Here is a 20,810-nt window from a genome sequence, read left to right as displayed (position 1 = left end):
AGCCAAGGGATCGGGCCGGCTACACTCAAGCACCGGAGCACATTACCAAGATGGCGGCTTAACTGGGGTCCTCTGTTGAGGATGTGGAGGAGAGCCTAAGCTTAACAAGCGTGAATCCCTTTGGCTTCCTTCTCCTATCCTTGTCCTCAAAGGGGTCTATGGGCCCATATTTTTTCTACTTACATGGCTTACAGGACACAGGTTTCAGGCATCACTGACCCTCGAAAGGGTCAATGGGCCTAGATTTTTCTTCTTGCAATGTTTACAACACACAGGCTCCAGGCCATCTTACTCTGGAGATTCCATCTTGATTGCTCACTTTGCTGATCTCCTGCAAAGTGAACTGGAAAATAATACTACAAAAATTTCCCAATGAGCTGAAACAAGGCTTTCAGGGAATAGGGCTGTAAAAGTTCCCCACATTAGCTACTCTTGATTCTCTTCATTAGCTCCTCTTGAATCTCTGCCCATCCAGAACCTTCACCCATGAATCTCTTGGGTCTCATGTTGTGTCTGCACCATGTGACTCCTTAAATTTTTTACAGACTTGCTCCATCTGGTGGTGAAAGTGGAAATGTCATATGAGATACCTCGGCTTTAGGACTCCCTCTGGTGGTGGGTATCAGTACCTGCCTGCCCCATGATCTCTGCTTAGTAATATGATATCCACTTTATAAGGAAGTGACAGACAATAGGATGTTGCCTGAATAGGAGAATTCTGTCTTTCCAGATTCTAGTGTGCGTTTCTTTCATATGTTTTTTCTTTACAAATTGGCACTTCACGTTGCCTCACGTTTGATCCCAGCTTCATCCTGACCAAACTGCTGTCTCCAGTTCCCATGCATTTTAAGATTTCAACCTGGCACCAAAACCAAAGTCCATTTCCCTTGCAGGGTGCGCTGGTGAAGCCAGAGGTTGGTGTATTAGTCTCTGCCCCTTGTTGATGCTCCAGCCAAGTGGGCTTCTGACATGGGAGGTCCAATTCCAATAGGTACCATGAGAAGGACATTGACTTGATTATATAGAACAAAAGTTGGATGGCGCCACAATGAGGGTATCTCAAAGTTCCTCTCATATATCTGGCTTGGATAGTAAGCTAAACTAGAAGCTATTGAAAATCACTGCAGGTGCTATAATGTTCACATACGGACCTTCCTGAATAAGTTAGGGACCTTGAAGGAATCTTTAGGAACTTCACTACCAGAATGACCTCCATTTGGCGATAGATCACATACATAAAACTCCTTGGAACCCTCCAGAGATGTGATTGTAAAACTTCATCATTACACAACCAAGAAAGCAGCTAGGAATGAATTGGGCTAAAAATAACCGTCCACCCAATCCAGATTTTCTGCAGGTATTTTGCCTTTACCTTTTTAAAAAGTAGACTGGCTGACGGAGGGGCATGGTGCATTATGGGTAGTAGGCAGGCAGGTGGAGGCAGCATGGTGCATTATGGGTAGTAGGCAGGCTGGTGGAGGCAGCAGGGTACATTATGGGAAGAAGGCAGGCTGGTGGAGGCAGCAGGGTGCATTATGGGTAGGCATTATGGGAAGAAGGCAGGCTGGTGTAGGCAGCAGGGTGCATTATGGGAAGAAGGCAGGCTGGGGGAGGCTGCAGGGTGCATTATGGGAGGAAGGCAGGCTGGTGAAAGCAGTAGGGTGCATTATGGGAGGAAGGCAGGCTGGTGGAGGCAGCAAGGTGCATTATGGGAAGAAGGCAGGCTGGGGAGGCAGCAGGGTGCAATATGGGAAGAAGGCAGGCTGGGGAGGCAGCAGGGTGCATTATGGGAAGAAGGCTGGAGGAGGCAGTGTTTTGGGGCCACAAGGGGGGGGGGATCTTGCACAATACAGGTGGTTTTAGGGTTTTGGCTGACCACCGTATCTTTTCTGTTGCTCCTGTCAATAATACAGTTGTTCCTCCAAGTCCTCCTTTCTAGATCCATGATTAGCTTCACTTGTTACTTGCTTGTACCTTGTCCATACAAACAATGTTTGATGGATAACCAGATAACAGCACTTTATAGGCCAATTAAACAGTTCTCCAGAATAGTTAAAATATATACAATTTTATATTTTTATGTACTGTTCAGTTGCCCTTTAAGGTCCTGTTATCTGGTAATCCATAAAACATTGTTTGTAGTTCTAATTTTGGGATGTGGCCTGGTAATTGTAATTTGGTCCATGACAGAGTTTTTATGAATCTGTGTACAGCACTCTGCCAGCCTCTCCTACCAGCAATAATCTACCTGGATTGTCTAGAAGCACAGAGACCTGGTGACTTAATCATCGGGTAATAAAAACAGGAAGTTATATATAAAAGTTTCCTTAGCGTGTTGATAAGGGGGGAAGGGAAAAAAGGGGGAAGGCAGGGAAGGTAACTTCCTCATTGTGACACAAATGGCAAAAATAACCCAAAAGATGTTTTAACCCTTCCCTATCTAAAAAAATATCCTCACCCACATTTCCTAAGAGTGCCCCTAAACTCATTATGGGGGCTTCTGGCTCATACTGTGCTCAATATGAAGGTCTTCCAACACCCCTGTGCTAATTTTCCAGGTATGTACACCAGCTGTGCCCATTATCAGGGGGTCCCACCATCAATGTACTGACTTCCTTGTTCTGTACACCAGCTGTGCCCATTATCAGGGGATTCCACCATCCCTCTACTGACTTCTTGGGTCTGTACACCAGCCGTGCCCATTATCAGGGGGTCCCACCACCCATGTACTGACTTCCTGGGTCTGTACACCAACTGTGCCCATTATCAGGGGGTCCCACCATCAATGTACTGACTTCCTGGGTCTGTATACCAGCTGTGCCCATTATCAGGGGATTCCACCATCCATGTACTGACTTCCTGGAACCGTACACCAGCTGTGCCCATTATCAGGGGGTCCCACCATCCCTGTACTGACTTCCTGGGTCTGTATACCAGCTGTGCCCATTATCAGGGGGTCCGTACACCAGCTGTGCCCATTATCAGGGGGTCCCACCATCCCTGTACTGACTTCCTGGGTCTGTACACCAGCTGTGCCCATTATCAGGGGATCCCACCATCCCTGTACTGACTTCCTGGCTCTGTACACCAGCTGTGCCCATTATCAGGGGGTCCCACCATCCCTGTACTGACTTCCTGGGTGTTTACACCTCCTATGCTGGGTTCTCAGGTCTGTAAACCTGCTGTGCCCAATATTAAGGGCTCCCACCACCACTGTGTTGAGTTCCTGTAAGTGTTGTAACTACAGACCTATGGACCCCAATGCTGATTTTGGACTCAAGCCCCCTCCCCTTCACTACAACTTTGCTGCCCACCTACCCATAGCACAGCTCAAACCCCTCATTGACAGACCACACTCATTGTAGGCCTATCCAGCACAGACCTCAGCATGCACACCTACCCCATTGCAGACCCCCTTACAGCAGTCGCCTTTAGTATAAAACCCCTCTTGGCAGGAAGAAGGCAGGTTGGTGGAGGCAGCAGGGTGCATTATGGGAAGAAGACAGGCTGGTGGAGACAGCAAGGTACACTTTGGGTAGAAGGCAGGATAGCAGAGACAGCAGGAGGCATTATGGGAAGAAAGCAGGCTGATCCTAACATGCACACCCACCCCATTGCAGTCACCTTTAGTAGCAAACCAATCTTGGTACATGCCCGCTACCTGTTCCCCGTTACCCGGTTCCCCTTTCACTGGCAGTCCCCTCATGGTTCAAGCAATCTCAGCGTAGCCCCCCACAATGACAGAACCCCTTTAGTGCAACCCTACCTTGAAACAGACCCCCACAGTGCAGACATGCCATCAACACAGACCCCTTCCCCTTAGTAACATCTAAGAAGTCCAAGGGCCAACTCAACCCACCCATTCCATTATTACCTAATATCTATTTTTTTACGTTGATGAACACTTTAAAAATTGCTTAACTGCTCCTGTAGCTGTTCTTCTAGCAGTTCTGACAATAGATGCACGCCAACATGAAAGCAGTACATTTTCAGTGTGCGCAAAGTTCACCCTGAACACTGCTAAGAGCCGAGCCTTAAGAAACCCCCTGGGGAATGCCATTACATCACAAGAACATAAGACAACTTGGAGATGTTAAGATATTCTTGAAGGATCTCTTCACATTCACCTAGACATAGGAGAGACTCAGCAATGACCCTTCTAATACCCTTCTCCGTGGTCTTCCTTGGTGGGGTCATCTCTTTAGGTCAGTGTCACCTTTTATTACACAAATATTTATTATTGTACCCTAGAACTCTCAATCTGCTTTATTTAAATTGTCTTTCTTATTTCTTTTTTCTTTTTCCTTTATTCAATCTTGTTTTGTTTGTGGCTTATCTGTAAATGTTTTCATCTAGAATTCACCCAACTTTTACCCAAATATCCACATTTTTCACACTGTATTTAGGTAGAAAGTATGCAAATCGTAATTTACTCATGCATATGTTTTCTAATTGAGATTTGTGATTTTTCAGCAAAGGTTGGGTGATCTTCTATGGGGTGGTTGGCTGAATTTAGCAGGCTTTCCATTAGAATTTATAATATCTTTCCAACCACAGGTTGGGGTTATCCAATCATAGGCCAAGGTTATCCAATCACGGACTAGGGTTATCTTTTACCATCATCAGCAATTAGAACAAGATCCTCCAATGTTGTTCTGGCAAATCTTGTCCAGGTTTTAGCTCCCATTAAACTCTCCCTTGCATTACTTTGGAAATTGCATTACTTGCTCTCATTTGCATTACGGCTTTGCATTGCATTCTCCGATATGAACATGCATTGGCAACCTAATTATTTTGTACAGAAATGTAGTGCATGCTGGTCTTTTTGTGCTGAATATGGCACTGCATTCCTGTTGCATGATTTTCTTTAACGTGCCCTAGACTGTGTTTGGGGTGCCAGTAAGAATAAACGACGATGCAGTACACATTTCATGCATATTCATGCATACAATAATACAACAGAAGTCCTGGCGGGTAACTGGCTGACTACTTAACATCTTCATAATGACATGTCGTAACATGTAGACCAGGGACATCATCACTTTCATTTTCTGATGGTGATGGAATGAATTTACTGGCAATCAGCTAAAAATTTGGGAGTTTCCTATAAAATTCGTCATATATGTTGCATGTGGGAAAAAACAGAAGAGATTTTTCACTGCAGCAGTGTGGACAGAGTTTACAGACAGTGATGATTCAGCTTTGGTCTCAGGTCCTTTTTTTTTTTTTTTTTTATTGATTTGGAAATAGTGAGTGTGGATGCCATAGATCTTGTATGATATAGCAGTGTAAAACTGGCCAGCTGCAGGACAAAATGACTGGAAACAAACAACACATACTGGGGATTTACTACAAGAACTACAATACTATAGATGATACAGATGAGTAAAATTGGTCAGCAGCCGGACATTTTAATGAGGGAGAACAGGATGATCTGTGCAAGAGTACAATCAGGTGTTTTACTACAAGAATTATCACACCACCGATAATATAGTATTGTAAAACTGGCCAAAGGTAAGACAATTTTAAACAGGCACAAGGAAAAACCCAGATTTACTACAAACATAAAGTATAGTTTTGGGGATTTTACTTACAAAAATTAAAATATTGTAGAGGATACACAAGCAAAAAATTGGCCAGTAGCAGGAAAAGGATGGAAATATATTACAATACCCTATAATGCTGTTGTTGATATGGCAGAAAAATTACTATGGACAAAGAGTACCAGGGTAATACTACAAGAATTAGGATTCTGTAGAGGATACAGAAAAACATTACAGGCCAGTGTTATACTACAAAGCCTAGTATACTCAAAAAAATAGTATGAATAGTAAGAAGAAAGGATATAATGAATAAAACGTGTGCTGAGAAGTCTTCCATAAATAAATAAAAAATATTTATCAATATTTGTATATTTCAAGGTACACAAAAATACATAATGGTAAGCAAGTTCACAAAGTAAATAAAAAGAAAGCATTTGACGATTTGACCTGCTTGACGATACGGAGCAGTTCATGAGAGAATACGATGGTCCAAACTCCCCTCAAACCCTCAAAAGTATTTCCTTTTTTACAATAGTTTCCCATCGACATACACTGGATATAGATTACATCAAGCTTACTTACTGCCATGCATACTTAAAAAGGTAATAGTAAATATAACTTGACCAGGGTAGTTCAGACTTTCTAGCCCATCCTTTATCACCCCATCAGAACCTCCGCCTCCCCCTAACCCCCCAACTGCTTACCAACCACACCCCTACCATTAAATACCCAGACACCAATCTTGGATTTAAATTGGCTGGCAAGCAGACGTTTTTTTAACCACCATTAAAAAATAACCATTCAAGTAATTAACTAATATCCAATAATAAATAAATGGCAAATAAATACATACATTTTACACTTTTGATATGCAAACATACATTAACATAACACTCCATATTATTATTATTATTATTATTATTATTATTAATAAACCTGGATTATATAGCACCAACATATTACATTGGATATAACCTAATTAATCAACAACCTAATTCCCACCTGTTAATAATACCTAAATATAACAACAATATTCATAATAGTTATCAAACTCCCCGTTATACACCCAAACAACCAGGCTGCAGGTCTCCGAAGGCAAAATCTGCACCCAACAGGAATTTAAATCTTCCAACATCTCCTCCTTGGCCCCTAGCCGCCCAGCACTGCCTCAGGAGCCATAATTATCCTTTCACCATAAAGGGGGAGACCCCACCAAAGGAAATGGTCCCCCCAGCCAAAATCCACCACTTTACCATCCACTGAATCCTTGCCTTCCATGATCCCAACCACCAAAACATATCAAACTTTCAAACTATAACCAGAACAGAAGTGGTGGGTGGGTGGGAAACTTTTTTCTTCCAAAATAGGGCCTCTCACTTCTGTCCTGCCCCTTTTAACTCGTACTCTGCTTAATCTCCTCCTATCTCATTCTCCAAACTAGCACAGCCCCTCCTAGCCTTACTTCATTTTCTTACCCCTTAATGCCCCTGGGCTAGGCCTAGCACCCTGTCATGTAGGTCCTGCGCCTAATTTCTTATGGCTACGGGCCTCTCTTTACTCCACTACTTGTTGTGATTAGCCAGCTGTTTCTCAATGACCTCTGTTCCAAGTTCTCATGAACAAATACGGAAACCTTAAATCCTTACATAGATAACAATGTTAAAATAAGTATATAGCTCTCCACTTCCCCTTCCATAAGCTTGCACATACATACTCTAACTGTATTTCTAATGTATGAATATTTCTAACAATATGACAGTGTAAAATTGGCCAGCAGCAGGACAAACTTACCACAGACAAACATAACAGACTAGTGTTATACTATAATAACTATTGTACTGTAGGTGATACGGCAGTGTAAAATTGGCCAACGGCATTACATTGTTAATTAGGAGTACAGGCAATAGTTTCACTACAAGAACAGAAAAAATAAAGCAACAAAGGGGGTGATAGGCTAATGAGCTAGAAATAAAGACCCTATTGACCCTAATTTCTTGATATGCAATCAACCAGCTTTCCATATCCTCCCTCTTATGGCTGCTTATGCCCCACATAGTGAGGGTGCTGAATTATCCAAAAGCCTCCTTATCTGCCCTTCTAAGCCTGCTGCCGGTAGTCATACAATGTGCTATGGTTTTACCATTGTGGACAAGTCTGCATGTGGCTTAGTCAGGCAAAAGGAGATTTTAGAGTATTTGAAGAAGAGGAGGTGGTTTGGATCCAGTGGGTGGAGGCAGGCCCTTTTGGTATTGGTCTTAAGATGGAGCAGGGCAGTGGCAATTGCAAGTTGGCTAACATCTGATTAGCTTTCTCTCCTCAATGCATTTATATTTATTTCTGAGCACGTCATGGCAGCTGGGTAAGTGGGTGCAAGGACTATTGTGCATGGGGAACCATGTAAGGTCAGGTATTCCTCTAAATGGGGATTTGTGGTGACCCAGATTTGATGTTACAGTGTGACTTGGGGCCTTTTACAGAATTTTATGCAGATTTCGGCCTTCAAATACAGATCTTGGATGTCCAGCTCTAGTGTCTTCAAAAGGCGCAGAGTACTGGTATTGACTTGTCTAGGTATTTTGTGACAATGGACTGTCCCAATAAAACCCACTTATATGTGCTCTCCAATTTGTGTCACTCTTTATGTTGCAGCAGAACGTACAGAGGTGACCACTTACCACATTTATCTCTCCACCGGGTCATCTGTGCTATTCCCAGGACTGGAGACCGATACGATGGAGTTCAGTGATGACATGATACATGAACTGAAGAAGATTGGTGGCACTCCAGATTGGCTGGCCCAGTACCACGGAGCACCTGTCATCCACAGTGCCTACACCTCGCGTGGCCACTTCTTCCATGAAAATAAGTCCTTTCTGCTGGAACATCTGACGAAGGAAGACAGCGGATTGTACGAGCAATGGGTGAATCATGTCACTCTGATCCAAGTCTTCCTCCATGTGATTGGTGAGTTAGACCACATATTATAATAAATGGGATAGGATATACTACATTTTCGTGATTTGAAAACCTCATTTTTTGTAGACAGGTGTGGCACAAGCCTCTTCAACTTCCAAATACTGCATTGGGAAATCCAACATGCACTGCATGAAATTGGCCACTGAAGATCATTTATAAAGCAACAAGGAGTGTTGATTCCAAGGTCCCCCTGCTGCCCACAATGGTATCTCCCGCTGGCCACTAGGCCATTATAGGAAACAGTAGTTATGCGGAGGAACCATTGAATGCAGCAGGGGGAATCAGAATAAGGTACTAGTTCTTTGCTGGTGTAGGGTTATTTTAATAACATTATAGTAATATTATACAATATTTATATAGCACCAACATATTCCACAGAGCTGTACAATAAATAGGGGTTTCAAATGACAAACAGGAGGAGGAGAGGACCCTATTCCAAAGAGCTTACAATCTAAGAGGTGGTAAATATTAAATATTTGATAATGGAAGAGGAAGTGTGCAGAATCCTTCCACTGTCAGGAGTTAAAATGTGGGACTACTGATTACATTGGGAGTGATTGTTCCAGGGAAAGAGAGGGGCTGAAAACAACACAGCACCTAATAAAAACCTGAGCTCTCAAATATGGAGTCACCGCTATGCTGTGAATATTATATTTACTCTCCTAAAAGGTAACCCTTATCAGTATTCTCCCCAGAAATATTTTTAAGCTGGGTGGTGACCCAACTTTTTACCCAAAAACATCCAGGTGGTTAGTGAAAATGCCGGGTGGTGCACCCAACTAAATAGAGCTGGGGAGAATACAAACATATTATTAAAAGAAATACATTCTGGAGTTTTGCTGCTCTAAATAATAGATTGTTGTTGTTCAAAATGAATGACTTCTGACGTAGACTCAGATTTATTTTTTTAAAAAAAAAAGCGTGCAATGATTCCAAAAGTTAATTTTTCATGATGATTGTTGCGTGTCCATTCTGACAGATTCACCCTGGAAATGATTTGTCATCCTCTAAAATGTGTACAGATTTGTTATTCAAGGAACAATTGAGCACACAACCACACATGAGAGTCCAGTAGGCATCTGATCTACATTATAACGTTAGTGCAGAGAAATGCAGTGCGTAATAATGACCACTAGATGTCAGAAGTGATCAGGAGAAAAAAAAGCACTGAATCCATATAAAATAAAATGTATTGGAATGTTACAATGCAAAACACCAGCATGTAATTGTAGCTTTTTATATATATTATTATTATTACATTATAGACTTTTGTGAATTTGATTGATGTTTTTGATCTGTAACTTATAGATGTGTGTTCCAAATCCAAGGTGATAGAGTTGGTAGATGACAAAAGGAGCTAAACAGCTGACAAATGGTTTATTATTGAACTGTTTACATTTGTTATTAGTGAATGGCCCAGATTTTTGCTATTTGGCAACATTTTCACTTTAATAAGAAAGCCCCTAAACCTGGTATTGGTGTCAATGGGGCATACAAGTCCCAAGTGAATAACATTTAAACAACAGCAGGTATTCTAATAGAGATCCAAGGTAAAGTACAGTTGGAAAAATGCTTTTAGGCCTCCTCCTAACTTTGCAAGTTAATTGTAAAGTTTTTGAACATAATATTGTCACTAAAATTGCAAGGAGGGGAGGCAATTGGGGGCAATCATGGGGGTCTGTGGGAGCATGTCCCAACTGCATGCCATTTTTTCTATTTTTACTTTGATCAAGGGTCCCAACCACCTCTTCCCCCAGCAATTTGGGTGACAATATTTTATTTAAGGGCTCTGTGATTAACTTAAAAGTTGCCAGTTTCCCAGTTTGCTTCCAAATCTTTTTTCCCCAAATGTACTTACACTGTCCTTCACTTGAGACATTTTCCTATGCCTCTTCCTAGACCTCCTTAGCAATGTTGGTGATGATACCATGTTCAGGGACTTTGCATTTAAAAAGTTGGTTTCTTTGTAATAAATAATATTAACTTGGAAAATTAAACTTCTCAATTTTGAGAAGAACCCCACTAAGGGGCACACTGGCCAGAACCGTGGACCATGTCCCCCATATGGATACTCTCAGACCTGTGATGGGAGAGTGGGCATGTTCTGGCATCATGACGTCACTCGGGGGGAAGTTACTTCTCCTTTGAGTGACACATGCTTCTTGCACAGTTTTATGTGTCTTGTTTTTAGCCACTAGGTAGCCCTATAGTCCTTATCATGGATACTTAAAATGCTAAACCATATCTAAACCCAAGAACAAAAATGTCATACATGAAGAATACATGTAATAAGAAGTAATGGCTCTATTAGTTATAGGAAAATGTGTGTTTTAGATTTTACAAATATACAAGCTACTTTTTTGTCTGCGTTAGGAGGACCTTTAAGGACATATCCCAAGTGAAAAAAAGTATTCTAGGACTTTTCCTGGGATTTTTTTTTCATCAAAAAAGACTGAGGACATCTAGTGGTGGGATTACAAAACAAACAACATTTAAAAATTAACTGTTAAATTGAGTAAAAAAAAAGTAGGGAAAAAAATAAAGAGGAGCCAACTAGGTCTGCGTGGGGTTAATTAAAGGTTCACTTCTAAGTTTTATTATTTTGGGAGAATATTGAACAGAACCAATTATATGACAATATACCATTCCAATGAACCTGCACCATTTTTTCTGATGCAGTGTACCAGCACACATGGTTGCCTTGTGTTGTATTGTAGTGTTAGTGTATTGTGTTGTCATTTAAAATTAATGGTGCCACAAGACACTGTGCCCTAAAATACAAGTTATCCAATTGTATAGATCTGAATAGTTTTTCAGCCATTCATCCCTATATTATTGCTTTCTCCTTCTATCAGCATTCCCTTTCTTAGGACATGACCAGCTATGAGAAGAAGCAGGGAGGATAGGCAAAGTAGCAATGTGCCCCTAGAAGGAGCTTGAGGAGTCATAAAACATGCTCCTTGTCCACTCAACCTTTGAGCTTCTACCCTGGGATTTCTCTGTTTATTACTGTAATTTAATGTAATCATCAGGGAGGCCAGAAATGTTCCCAGTGACCAAAGATGACCTTTGCATGTTGGCTTCCATGTTACCTTAGAATCAAATTCATCTCCTGTGCTTTGCCTTCAAATCCCTCCACAGTTCTTAGAAATATCCCCCCCAGCCGCTCTCCTCACTCCTCCAATGTCCTACTAATGACTTCCTCACTCATAACCTCCTCACACGCACGGCTCCAAGACTTTTCTAGAGCTGCCCCGACTCTCTGGAACGATCCCCTCGTCCTATTAGGATTGCTTCTACATTCTGCTCTCAAAACCCAAAGCTACTCCTAAACCCTCACTACTCACTCACCATTCCATATCCCCTCCTATTGTGTGATATTTCCCCCACCTTCTAGATTGTAAGCTCTTCGGAGCAGGCTTCTCTCCTCCTCCTGTGTCACTGTGTAATTTGCAACCCCTATTTAATGTACAGCGCTGCTTAATATGTTGGCACTATATAAATACTATTTATTAATAATAATATTAATAATGTTCTCTTACCAGATCCCGTCCCACAGCCAACATTGACAAGACAAGAGAATGACACAGGAAGTTGCCTCCTACATCTGCAGTGTCTGCACTCCGGTGGGGATCAATATACCAGCACATTCTTGATTGATGGAGAGGAAAGAAATGGAAATATCACCAGGAATTCCGAATTCAGCATTCTGACTCTGGATGGTGCCAATCCGCAAGACTGGGGCACCTACACGTGTAATGTCAGCAACATTTTCAGCTGGAATATATCCGAGGAGCTGCTGGTGAAACCTGAAGGTGAAATATTACCGGGGGTAATGGTGCTGATCAATGTATCACTACGTATGTATATGTAAGGAAGTGAAGCGTAGGGCACCCAGTGGCCATATATGTGGAGAAGCCTCTAAAGCTAGTGTTTCTCAACCAGGAATCCTGGAAGCCTAGGGAACCTCTAGAGCAGGGGTCGGCAAACTTTTTGGACTACTAGGCCATTTCAGGAGGTCAAGAAGGCACACTAGGTCAGAAGAAACAAGGTGTCCAAGCAAAGGTTTTTTTCAACTGCGACTGTAAGCGAGCAGCCTCAGTATTCCGTTTATCCGTGGTGTAGTCTCTGTACGTGTGCGCTTGCTTGGCATCAAAATGCTCCTTGAGATTCAACCGCTTGAAATTGCTGTTGGTGTCATTGCACAATAAACACAGGGCTTTGTTGCCGTGTTGGGCGACGAATAATTCGTCAGTCCATTCAGGGTTGAAGACATGACGTTGGATGTCAACCTTCCGGAGACTGGTAGCTGCGAGTAGGCATAGTAATTGAGGTTACTGTGTGGGAACTCGATGATACCGCAAGAACTCAATGATACCGCGGGAACTCGATGATACCGCGGGAACTCGCTATAATGCAACAATTCAATTAGGCCGGATCCAACAATAAACAACCGGGGGGACGTATCCGGCCTAAAGGCCAAAGTTTGTTGACCTCTGCTCTAGAGGTTCCTTGAGCAATGGGTAGAATGACTGATCATATTTTATCTATCTGTAAGAAGGACATACTTTTCTCTGGCCGGCAATCTAAGATTCTTTTTCAACTGGCCATCACACTAACATAATATAATAAATATAGCCGGGGTTCTCTGAAGAGCTGAAAGTTATTTCAAGGGTTCCTCGATGTTAAAAAGATCTGGGAACACTGTACCAGGCAAATGGTCTACTATGGTTTATGGTAAATTCTCCCCAAACTAAAGCATGGTGGTGCAGTAGATGTGTACCTGAAATGTGGTCCTCTGATACTGATAACTTTATTATACTTTATTGCAGATCTGTGAAATAACCCCATGCATTGCATACATTTCCTTCTGCAGGAATTCCAGAAGAACAGTTGACTTTTCATATCATTACAACTGGGTTGGGTGTCTATGTGGTTTTCCTCATCACTCAAGCACTCTGGAAGATAAAACAACTTAATGGCAAGTGCTACTGAGAATTATTTCTAATTAAATGGAAATTAAATTAATATTTGATGTGTGCATGCAGATTTTGTCTACTTTTTAAAGTTCGGGGGGTGATCAGTCAGTTATACCACCATCCCTTGTACTGGAATCCAGGGTCAACAACTAATTAGCAGTGATAATGTGCCCAACCTTGGGTTTGATTTGGAGGCCTGGAGTGAAATTAATGTTTATATTGACCAGGCAAGTAAGTGAAACACATAAAGGTCCCTGTTGCTCAATGTAGTTCCACTGCAATATGTTTTAGATAGATTTAGATACTCTTTACAAGTGCAACTGAATGGTAATGAATAGGGGGGACTGAAGCATCGTGGACAGGTTATAAGGAGTTCGGAAAAATCTCTTTGATGTTGATTGGATCTGAACTTATCACTCAACCTTATTGAGTTCTATAGGTATTTATTTCTGGCCATGTTTAGGGGTAAAAGGCAAACTATTGAACAAAAGAAAGGGAAGGGGAGCTACCCATTGGTCCAAAAAAATTGGGGAATGCCTTAAATCTGTTTGTGGTATGTTTTTGTATTACACCAAAGCAGAAAAAGGAGGTTCTAAATAGATTCTTATCCAGGCTATTGGTCTGGTTAGCTGGAGAATAGGGGGCAGTGAGCATGCTTCCCCTCCCCTTTCCTAAATTTTACCAGGCAACTTGCCCAGAACCCATTGTTGAGGGAATAAGCTTCTTCCTCATTTCCTGCTTATCAAAAATGGAAAAACATAGATGCCAAATAAAAGTAGTAGGGGTAGACCTGAGGGTGCTACCCTTGTGTTAGGTATAAAAAGCTTTAATGATCTTGTATGATCTAGTATGTGAGCTTCTTTGGAAACATTTTGATTGAATGGTTATCAGTGAATTCCGAGCCTATGGCTCTGCAGAATAAATTTGTTTAGGTCTGGCTTAAGTTTGTCATTTCTCCACACTTTATGTACACCCCTAATTGCCATGAAATAGATTATTTACACCATTGATTCTCCACAGAAGCATTACATACAGAAATATGTAGGTGAGGCGTGGATCTATGGCTTTGGACCTGGATCACCCAGGTTCACTCATGATAGTCTAAATATAGCTTTATTAAATCAGGCTCAGTGGATAAGCCAAACAGCCGGACAATAGGCTTTTACATTAGTAGCTGATGAATGGCTGCCATGTTTTTTTAAACACAGGTTACCTTCAGACAGAGTATTAGATATCTGAATAGCAATAGCTGCTCACTAATAGATCAGCTCTACCTAGTATGTACAGTAGATATGTGATTGGGTTCCTTTATCAGGGATAACAATGTGATAATCTCAGAATGATTTCTCTCCAGAATATAAAACTCTGAAAAATGTCATCTTTGTGGCTCGAAACATTAGTGGTGTCACCTTGGAGTGTGCGATCCTCGTCATTCTGGGTTATTACGGTAAGACGATATCTTCATGTTCTATTGGATCCTGCCATACCTTACATCTGATATCTAAGGTTGGGGAAATGTTTTTATTTAATTTTTAATAAAGTAGGGAAGGGTTTAGACGCTCTGTCAAGTTCATATAGCTAACTGTGTCCTCATTGGGAAGTTTCATCCCCTTTTATAAGTCTTGGTGTTCATTATACCTAGGACAGCAAGTAAAGAGAAATCCAATATCTTGGCTTTATTGGTGAGGGGATATCCTCCGATGGGGACACATTTCGCTTATCTCTCTATGAAGCCAGCTCATATAAAATGATGTTTATGTCTTTTGGTATTGCAGGTTATCATTTCATAGATGAGTGGAGAAGTATGATTGGTGTAAATCTTCTCTTTCTGTTCATCTTATTGGCCAGAATATCTTGGTGCTTCCTGATCAAATGTAAGTATCCTATAATGGTCCTTGTCAGCTCTTATGTCACTCCCTGTCCTGGATATAAGTGACTTTGGGGATCTCAGATAAATATGTAGGAAGGAAGACTTCTCTTCTTGTAAAGTGACTACGTTATGCAAAAGTAATCCTAAAGCGGACCTAAACTCACATTAAGTTGGGGATTATGAATGATATAAGCCAAGATTACACTGGTCTGTCTGGTTTTTAATTTATTTATTTTTTTGTCTAAACCTTCTAACCCTTTAAATAACTGTACTGTCCAATCCTCCTGGGCTCTCCATTGTAACGGCAGTGTATGAGGAGCAGGAGGGAAATGATGATATTGGGCTGTGAGCCATAGGTTGGTGATGATACTGGACTGTGAGCCATAAGGGAATGATGATGCTGGAATGTGTGACATAGGGTAATGATGATACTGGGCTCCAGGGCATAGGGTGATGATGATACTGGGCTGTGAGTCATAGGGTAATGATGATACTGGGCTGTGAGACATAGGGTAATGATGATACTGGGCAGTGAGCCATAGGGTAATGATGATGCTGGACTGTGAGCCATAGGGTAATGATGATACTGGGCTGTGAGACATAGGGCATTGATGATACTGGGCTGTGAGCCATAGAGTAATGATGATGCTGGACTGTGTGACATAGGGTAATGATGATGCTGGGCTCCAGGGCATAGGGTAGTGATGATAATGGGCTGAGAGCCATAGGGTAACGATGATTCTGGGCTGTGAGCCATAGGGTAATGATGATTCTGGGCTGTGAGCCATAAAGTGATGATGATACTGGGCTGTGAGCCATAGGGTAATGATATGATTGGGCTGTGAGGAAAAGGGTGATGATGATACTGGGCTGTGAGCTATAAGGTGAAGATGATACTGGGCAGTAAACAATAGGGTGGTGATGATACTGGGCTGTGAGCCATAGGGTGATGATAATACTGGGCTGTGAGCCATAGGGTGATGATGATTCTGGGCTGTGAGCCATAGGGTGATGATAATACTGGGCGCTGTGAGCCATAGGGTGATGATAATACTGGGCTGTGAGCCATAGGGTGATGATGATTCTGGGCTGTGAGCCATAGGGTGATGATAATACTGGGCATTGGGGCATAGGGTTATAATGATACTGGGCTGTGAGCCATAGGGTGATGATACTGGGCTGGCGGCCATAGGTTATTGATGATACTAAGCTCTGAGCCATAGGGTAATGATGATACTGGGCTGTGAGCCATAAGGTAATGATGATGCTGGGCTGTGAGCCATAGGGTAATAGCCATACTGGGCTGAGAGCCACAGGATAATGATAATACTGGGCTCTGAGCTATAGAGTGATGATGATACTGGGCTGTGGACCATAGGGTGATGATAATACTGGGCATTGGGGCATAGAGTGATGATGATTCTGGGCGGTGAACCATAGGGTGGTGATGATGCTGGGCTGGGGGCCATAGGCTATTGATGATACTAAGCTGTGAGCCATAGGGTAATGATGATACTGGGTTGTGAGCCATAGGGTAATGATGATACTCTGGGTTGTGAGCCATAGGGTAATGATGATACTGGGCTGGGGGCCATAGGCTATTGATGATACTAAGCTGTGAGCCATAGGGTAATGATGATACTTGGCGGTGAACCACAGGGTGATGATGATACTGGGCTGAGAGCCATATGGTGTTGATGATACTGGGCAGTGAGCAAGCAAGTAATGATGATCATATAGGTGATGATGATGGTACAGGTAGTCCCTGAAGGACATCTGACATACGGATGTCTCCTAGATAGGAATGGGGCTTCCCAGGATGCTCTGCGCTCTTTCTGCAGTCTCTTGTAACTCTTTATTGACCAAGACAAACTCTGCAGTTGTCTCTTTTTGCATATCAAAGCACATACAGTAACTGACACAATGCTGCCCAATAATATGTTGAGACAAACATCTGTCCTAATTGCATTTATTAAAATAATGTACCCGTTTTCGACTTACATAACAATTCAACTTAAGAATACAAAAATGTGCAGTCCCTATTGTGTATGTAACCTGGAAACTATCTGTGAAGACGAGGGCGATGATGATGATCCTGAGCTGTGATAAAACTGCACAGGGGTCTGACATGGCAGTGGGATGTGGTGGTCTGATTTCTGTTTTGTGTTGGTGGGCCTGATCTGTGGATAACACCTATAGCATTCACACCGAGCAATCACAGAGGAGCCTGGGCAGTAATGGAAGGCTGTGGGTAGAGAAGGTCCGGGGTGGATAGCAAGGTCACTCTGCCTCACTCAAGATGGCCACCTCCAAACATATAATGGAAGTTTTATTTCTCACGGATTCCAGCTGGCACAAGGAGGACTGACATTCCAGTGTGAGAACAGATATCTAATAGTAAGTCTGATGTTAGGGTTTAGATCTGCTTTAAGGACAGTATTAAAAACTGGAGAGAAGGTCTAACCTTTTGCTCTTTTTAAAACCAACTTCGGTTTCAGTGTCATCTTAATTATGCATTCATTGCACCGACTTAGAAACCTGACTTGCTGTTCCCATATTTCCTGGCAGGTGGTTCTCCTTTGGGTTGGATCACAACAGCGGAAGAGATTCTTCTAGTGGCCGACTTTCTGCTCATTCCTGGGATGTTCACAGCTGAAATTGCTCTCATTTATCAAGGTGAGCCACCTTGTACCATCATCACATATTCTGTTTATACACCAGAGGGTACTATGAGAAATTGATGTTGAGGGATGAGCCACGTTGTGATGTTCTCACTGACGGTGAGTCCTCTGTGTTTCTGGCAGATGATGACTTCTGCGGAATGAAGATGCAGACAAGATGGAGATGCTATTTCTACTTGGGGATATTCATTGTAGCCATTCTTCTTGCTGTGAGCGTGTCTCTGGTTGTGTCCAGACTCTGTGAGTGCCAGTTATGATGTAGTTTGTATTCAATTTTTGGTGTTCCCCCAACTTAAACACAAGTTGTGTTCTACATGGAAAAGTGTAAAGAGATCATTGTATTTTTCCCCATACATCCAACTGTAAGAACAAAATGGGACAACCTTAGCACGCTGTAGGTAGGTGTCATATAGTAGATTGTGTGTTTCTTTTTCTTTCTTTCAAAGCTGGATTCACACTCTCACTTCATTATTATGTGGATAGGAAATCTAACACACCAAAATATGTACCGTGGTGCATAGCTGTGCATTGTGCAGTGCTGCAACACCATGTAAGTTGCATTGAGAATGCAATTACAATAAAAGACACTGCATTGTATAAACCTACATAATGCATTGCCATAACTCAAGAGTAACCATGGTGTGTCATAGTGTGAATGAGGCCAAATCTGTGACAAGCCTGAGGCCACTACTCATGTTATAGACTGAGGCCAATAATATGTGATGGACTGAGGCAATTAATGATTATGTGATAGTCTGGGGCCGAGACTATGGTACTGAGACTAAGTGATAAACTGAGGCCACTACTATGCGATGGACTGAGGGCGAGACTATGTGATAGGCTGAGGCTGGGACTATGACATGGGCTGGGGCTGACACTATGTGATGAACTGAGGCCACTACTCATGGTAAAGACTGAGGCCACTACTTCGTGATAGATTGAGCGCGAGACAATGTGATGCTCTGAGGCACGACTATGTAATAGACTGAGGCTACTAATATGTTATATCCTGAGGCTGAGACTATGTCATGGACTGGGGCCAAGACTTTGACATGAGCTGGGGCTATGACTATGTGATGGACTGAAGCTGAGAATATGTGATATACTGAGGCCACTACTATATAATGGACTGAGGAGCGAGACTATATGATAGATTGAGACCAAGACTATGTGATTGACTGAGGCTGGTAATATGTTGCAAACTATGCTATGGCCTGAAAACTGGGAGGTGACAGGACCACGTTTTAATTTTTATAGCAAAGTTTTTTCTCCAGGTGAGCAGTCTAATAAGGCATTTTCATAACAGAGCAGGGGGAAATCTACTAAAAGGGCCAAAAAGATCCCCAAATAACGTGATTCAGCAATAAGTCATCTCATCCAAGCATTTATTTAGCTGATCTGTTAATAAAATACAATTTTATTATTATTGTTAACTAATCATGAAATATATCTTTGATATATGTTTTTTTCAGGCAGAGAATTAAATCCTTCACAATTACCTGAATCACCGAAATTCCCTCTTGAAGAAAGTACAGAAAATAATAGAGCTGCAGAGAACAGCCTTGGAACCACTGAAACTCTATTAGGAAATAATTCTTCTGACACTGATGACGAGAATGGCGAGAATAAAGAAGAGGGAGGTGGAGAAGAGTCATCTGTGACATGTAAAGATAAATTGCTGATCAGTGATTCAGATGTAAATACTGTACAAAATTAAATATTCCTTTATCATTTTTAAGGCTGTTAGCTTTTTATATGCTAAAAAAATGCTGATGTACAAACTGTATATATATATATATAATTTTCGGGTGCTCCGGTTTCCTCCCACATCCCAAAATGCAGTAAGGTTAATTGGCTTCCCCTAATTTGACTTTAGACTACATTAATGACATATGATTAAAGATTGTGAGCTCCTTTGAGGGACAGTTAGTGACATGACTGTGGACTTTGTACAGCGCTGTGCAATATGATGGCGCTATATAAATACTGAATAATAATATATATATCTATAGTACAAATAAAGCACAACAAATATGTTAAAACATAAAAAAAAAATTCCCAAAAAAGGAGCAATATTAGATACAAAGCTAAAAAATTGTAGATATAGCATGTACATAAAGATACGCTTTCATATGTGTGTTATTGTGATGGATAGATTCAAAATTATATACATTTTTTACTATATTTTTATATTCCATTCACACTTTAATATAAGCTGGAAATTTGGTATCCTCAAAATGCCATGAACAACAAATCTGGGGTTATTCTCAGGTTCTACCCAGGTCAAGGTTGTTAAAACCTATTGCATATGATACGGTGGCTTTAGCCATTAAGACAGCCAGATAAAGAGAGAGGGTGTGGAGGGAAAAGTTTGTGTTAATCTGGTGTTGGCCGTACCAGGGGATACTAAAAGGATATTCTAGTTGTGCATCATAATGTTATTTCAATGCATGTATCAATATATACCTCATGACAAATATTAATATTAAGTGTAGATAAAAGATTTTATAGAATTTGCTTTATTTTGTACATATTACCTCTTCAGCCATAGGGTGATCATGTAGTTGGATGTAGTAATTCTGCACTGCTAAATTGCAAACTCCCCTGTCCTCCCTACACATGGAAGTGTGTTAATAATGTCATTAGCATGTGCCATTGTTGGTCCTTGTAATTATAGTGCTCTTTCTCTTCTCCTCCATAAAAATCCACCACCCAAACAAAGTTACAGTTACAAAGTTACAAACACAAAAGATTTTTGGTC

General features: G+C 41.6%; 2 protein-coding genes across 2 annotated transcripts; both read left to right on the top strand.

Moving 5' to 3' along the window:
* The first annotated feature begins 8,229 nt into the window (after window positions 1-8,229).
* On the top strand, window positions 8,230-13,532 carry LOC140327850 (titin-like). The gene is made up of 3 exons (XM_072407160.1): window positions 8,230-8,507; window positions 12,065-12,334; window positions 13,396-13,532. Exons 1-3 carry the CDS (start codon window positions 8,276-8,278, stop codon window positions 13,512-13,514), a joined length of 621 nt encoding a protein of 206 aa, XP_072263261.1. The 5' UTR covers window positions 8,230-8,275; the 3' UTR covers window positions 13,515-13,532.
* A 1,026-nt stretch (window positions 13,533-14,558) lies between these two features.
* On the top strand, window positions 14,559-20,324 carry LOC140327576 (uncharacterized). Its single transcript, XM_072406965.1, has 6 exons — window positions 14,559-14,583; window positions 14,853-14,945; window positions 15,274-15,372; window positions 17,937-18,044; window positions 18,173-18,289; window positions 19,522-20,324. The coding sequence occupies exons 1-6, from the start codon at window positions 14,559-14,561 to the stop codon at window positions 19,764-19,766; spliced, it is 687 nt and encodes a 228-aa protein (XP_072263066.1). The 3' UTR covers window positions 19,767-20,324.
* Window positions 20,325-20,810: the final 486 nt, after the last annotated feature.

This window comes from Pyxicephalus adspersus, chromosome 3 (genome assembly GCF_032062135.1).
Source record: "Pyxicephalus adspersus chromosome 3, UCB_Pads_2.0, whole genome shotgun sequence".
Lineage (NCBI taxonomy): Eukaryota > Metazoa > Chordata > Amphibia > Anura > Pyxicephalidae > Pyxicephalus > Pyxicephalus adspersus.
Note: the sequence above shows the minus strand (reverse complement) of the source record. Positions and strands in the feature narration are given on the sequence as shown.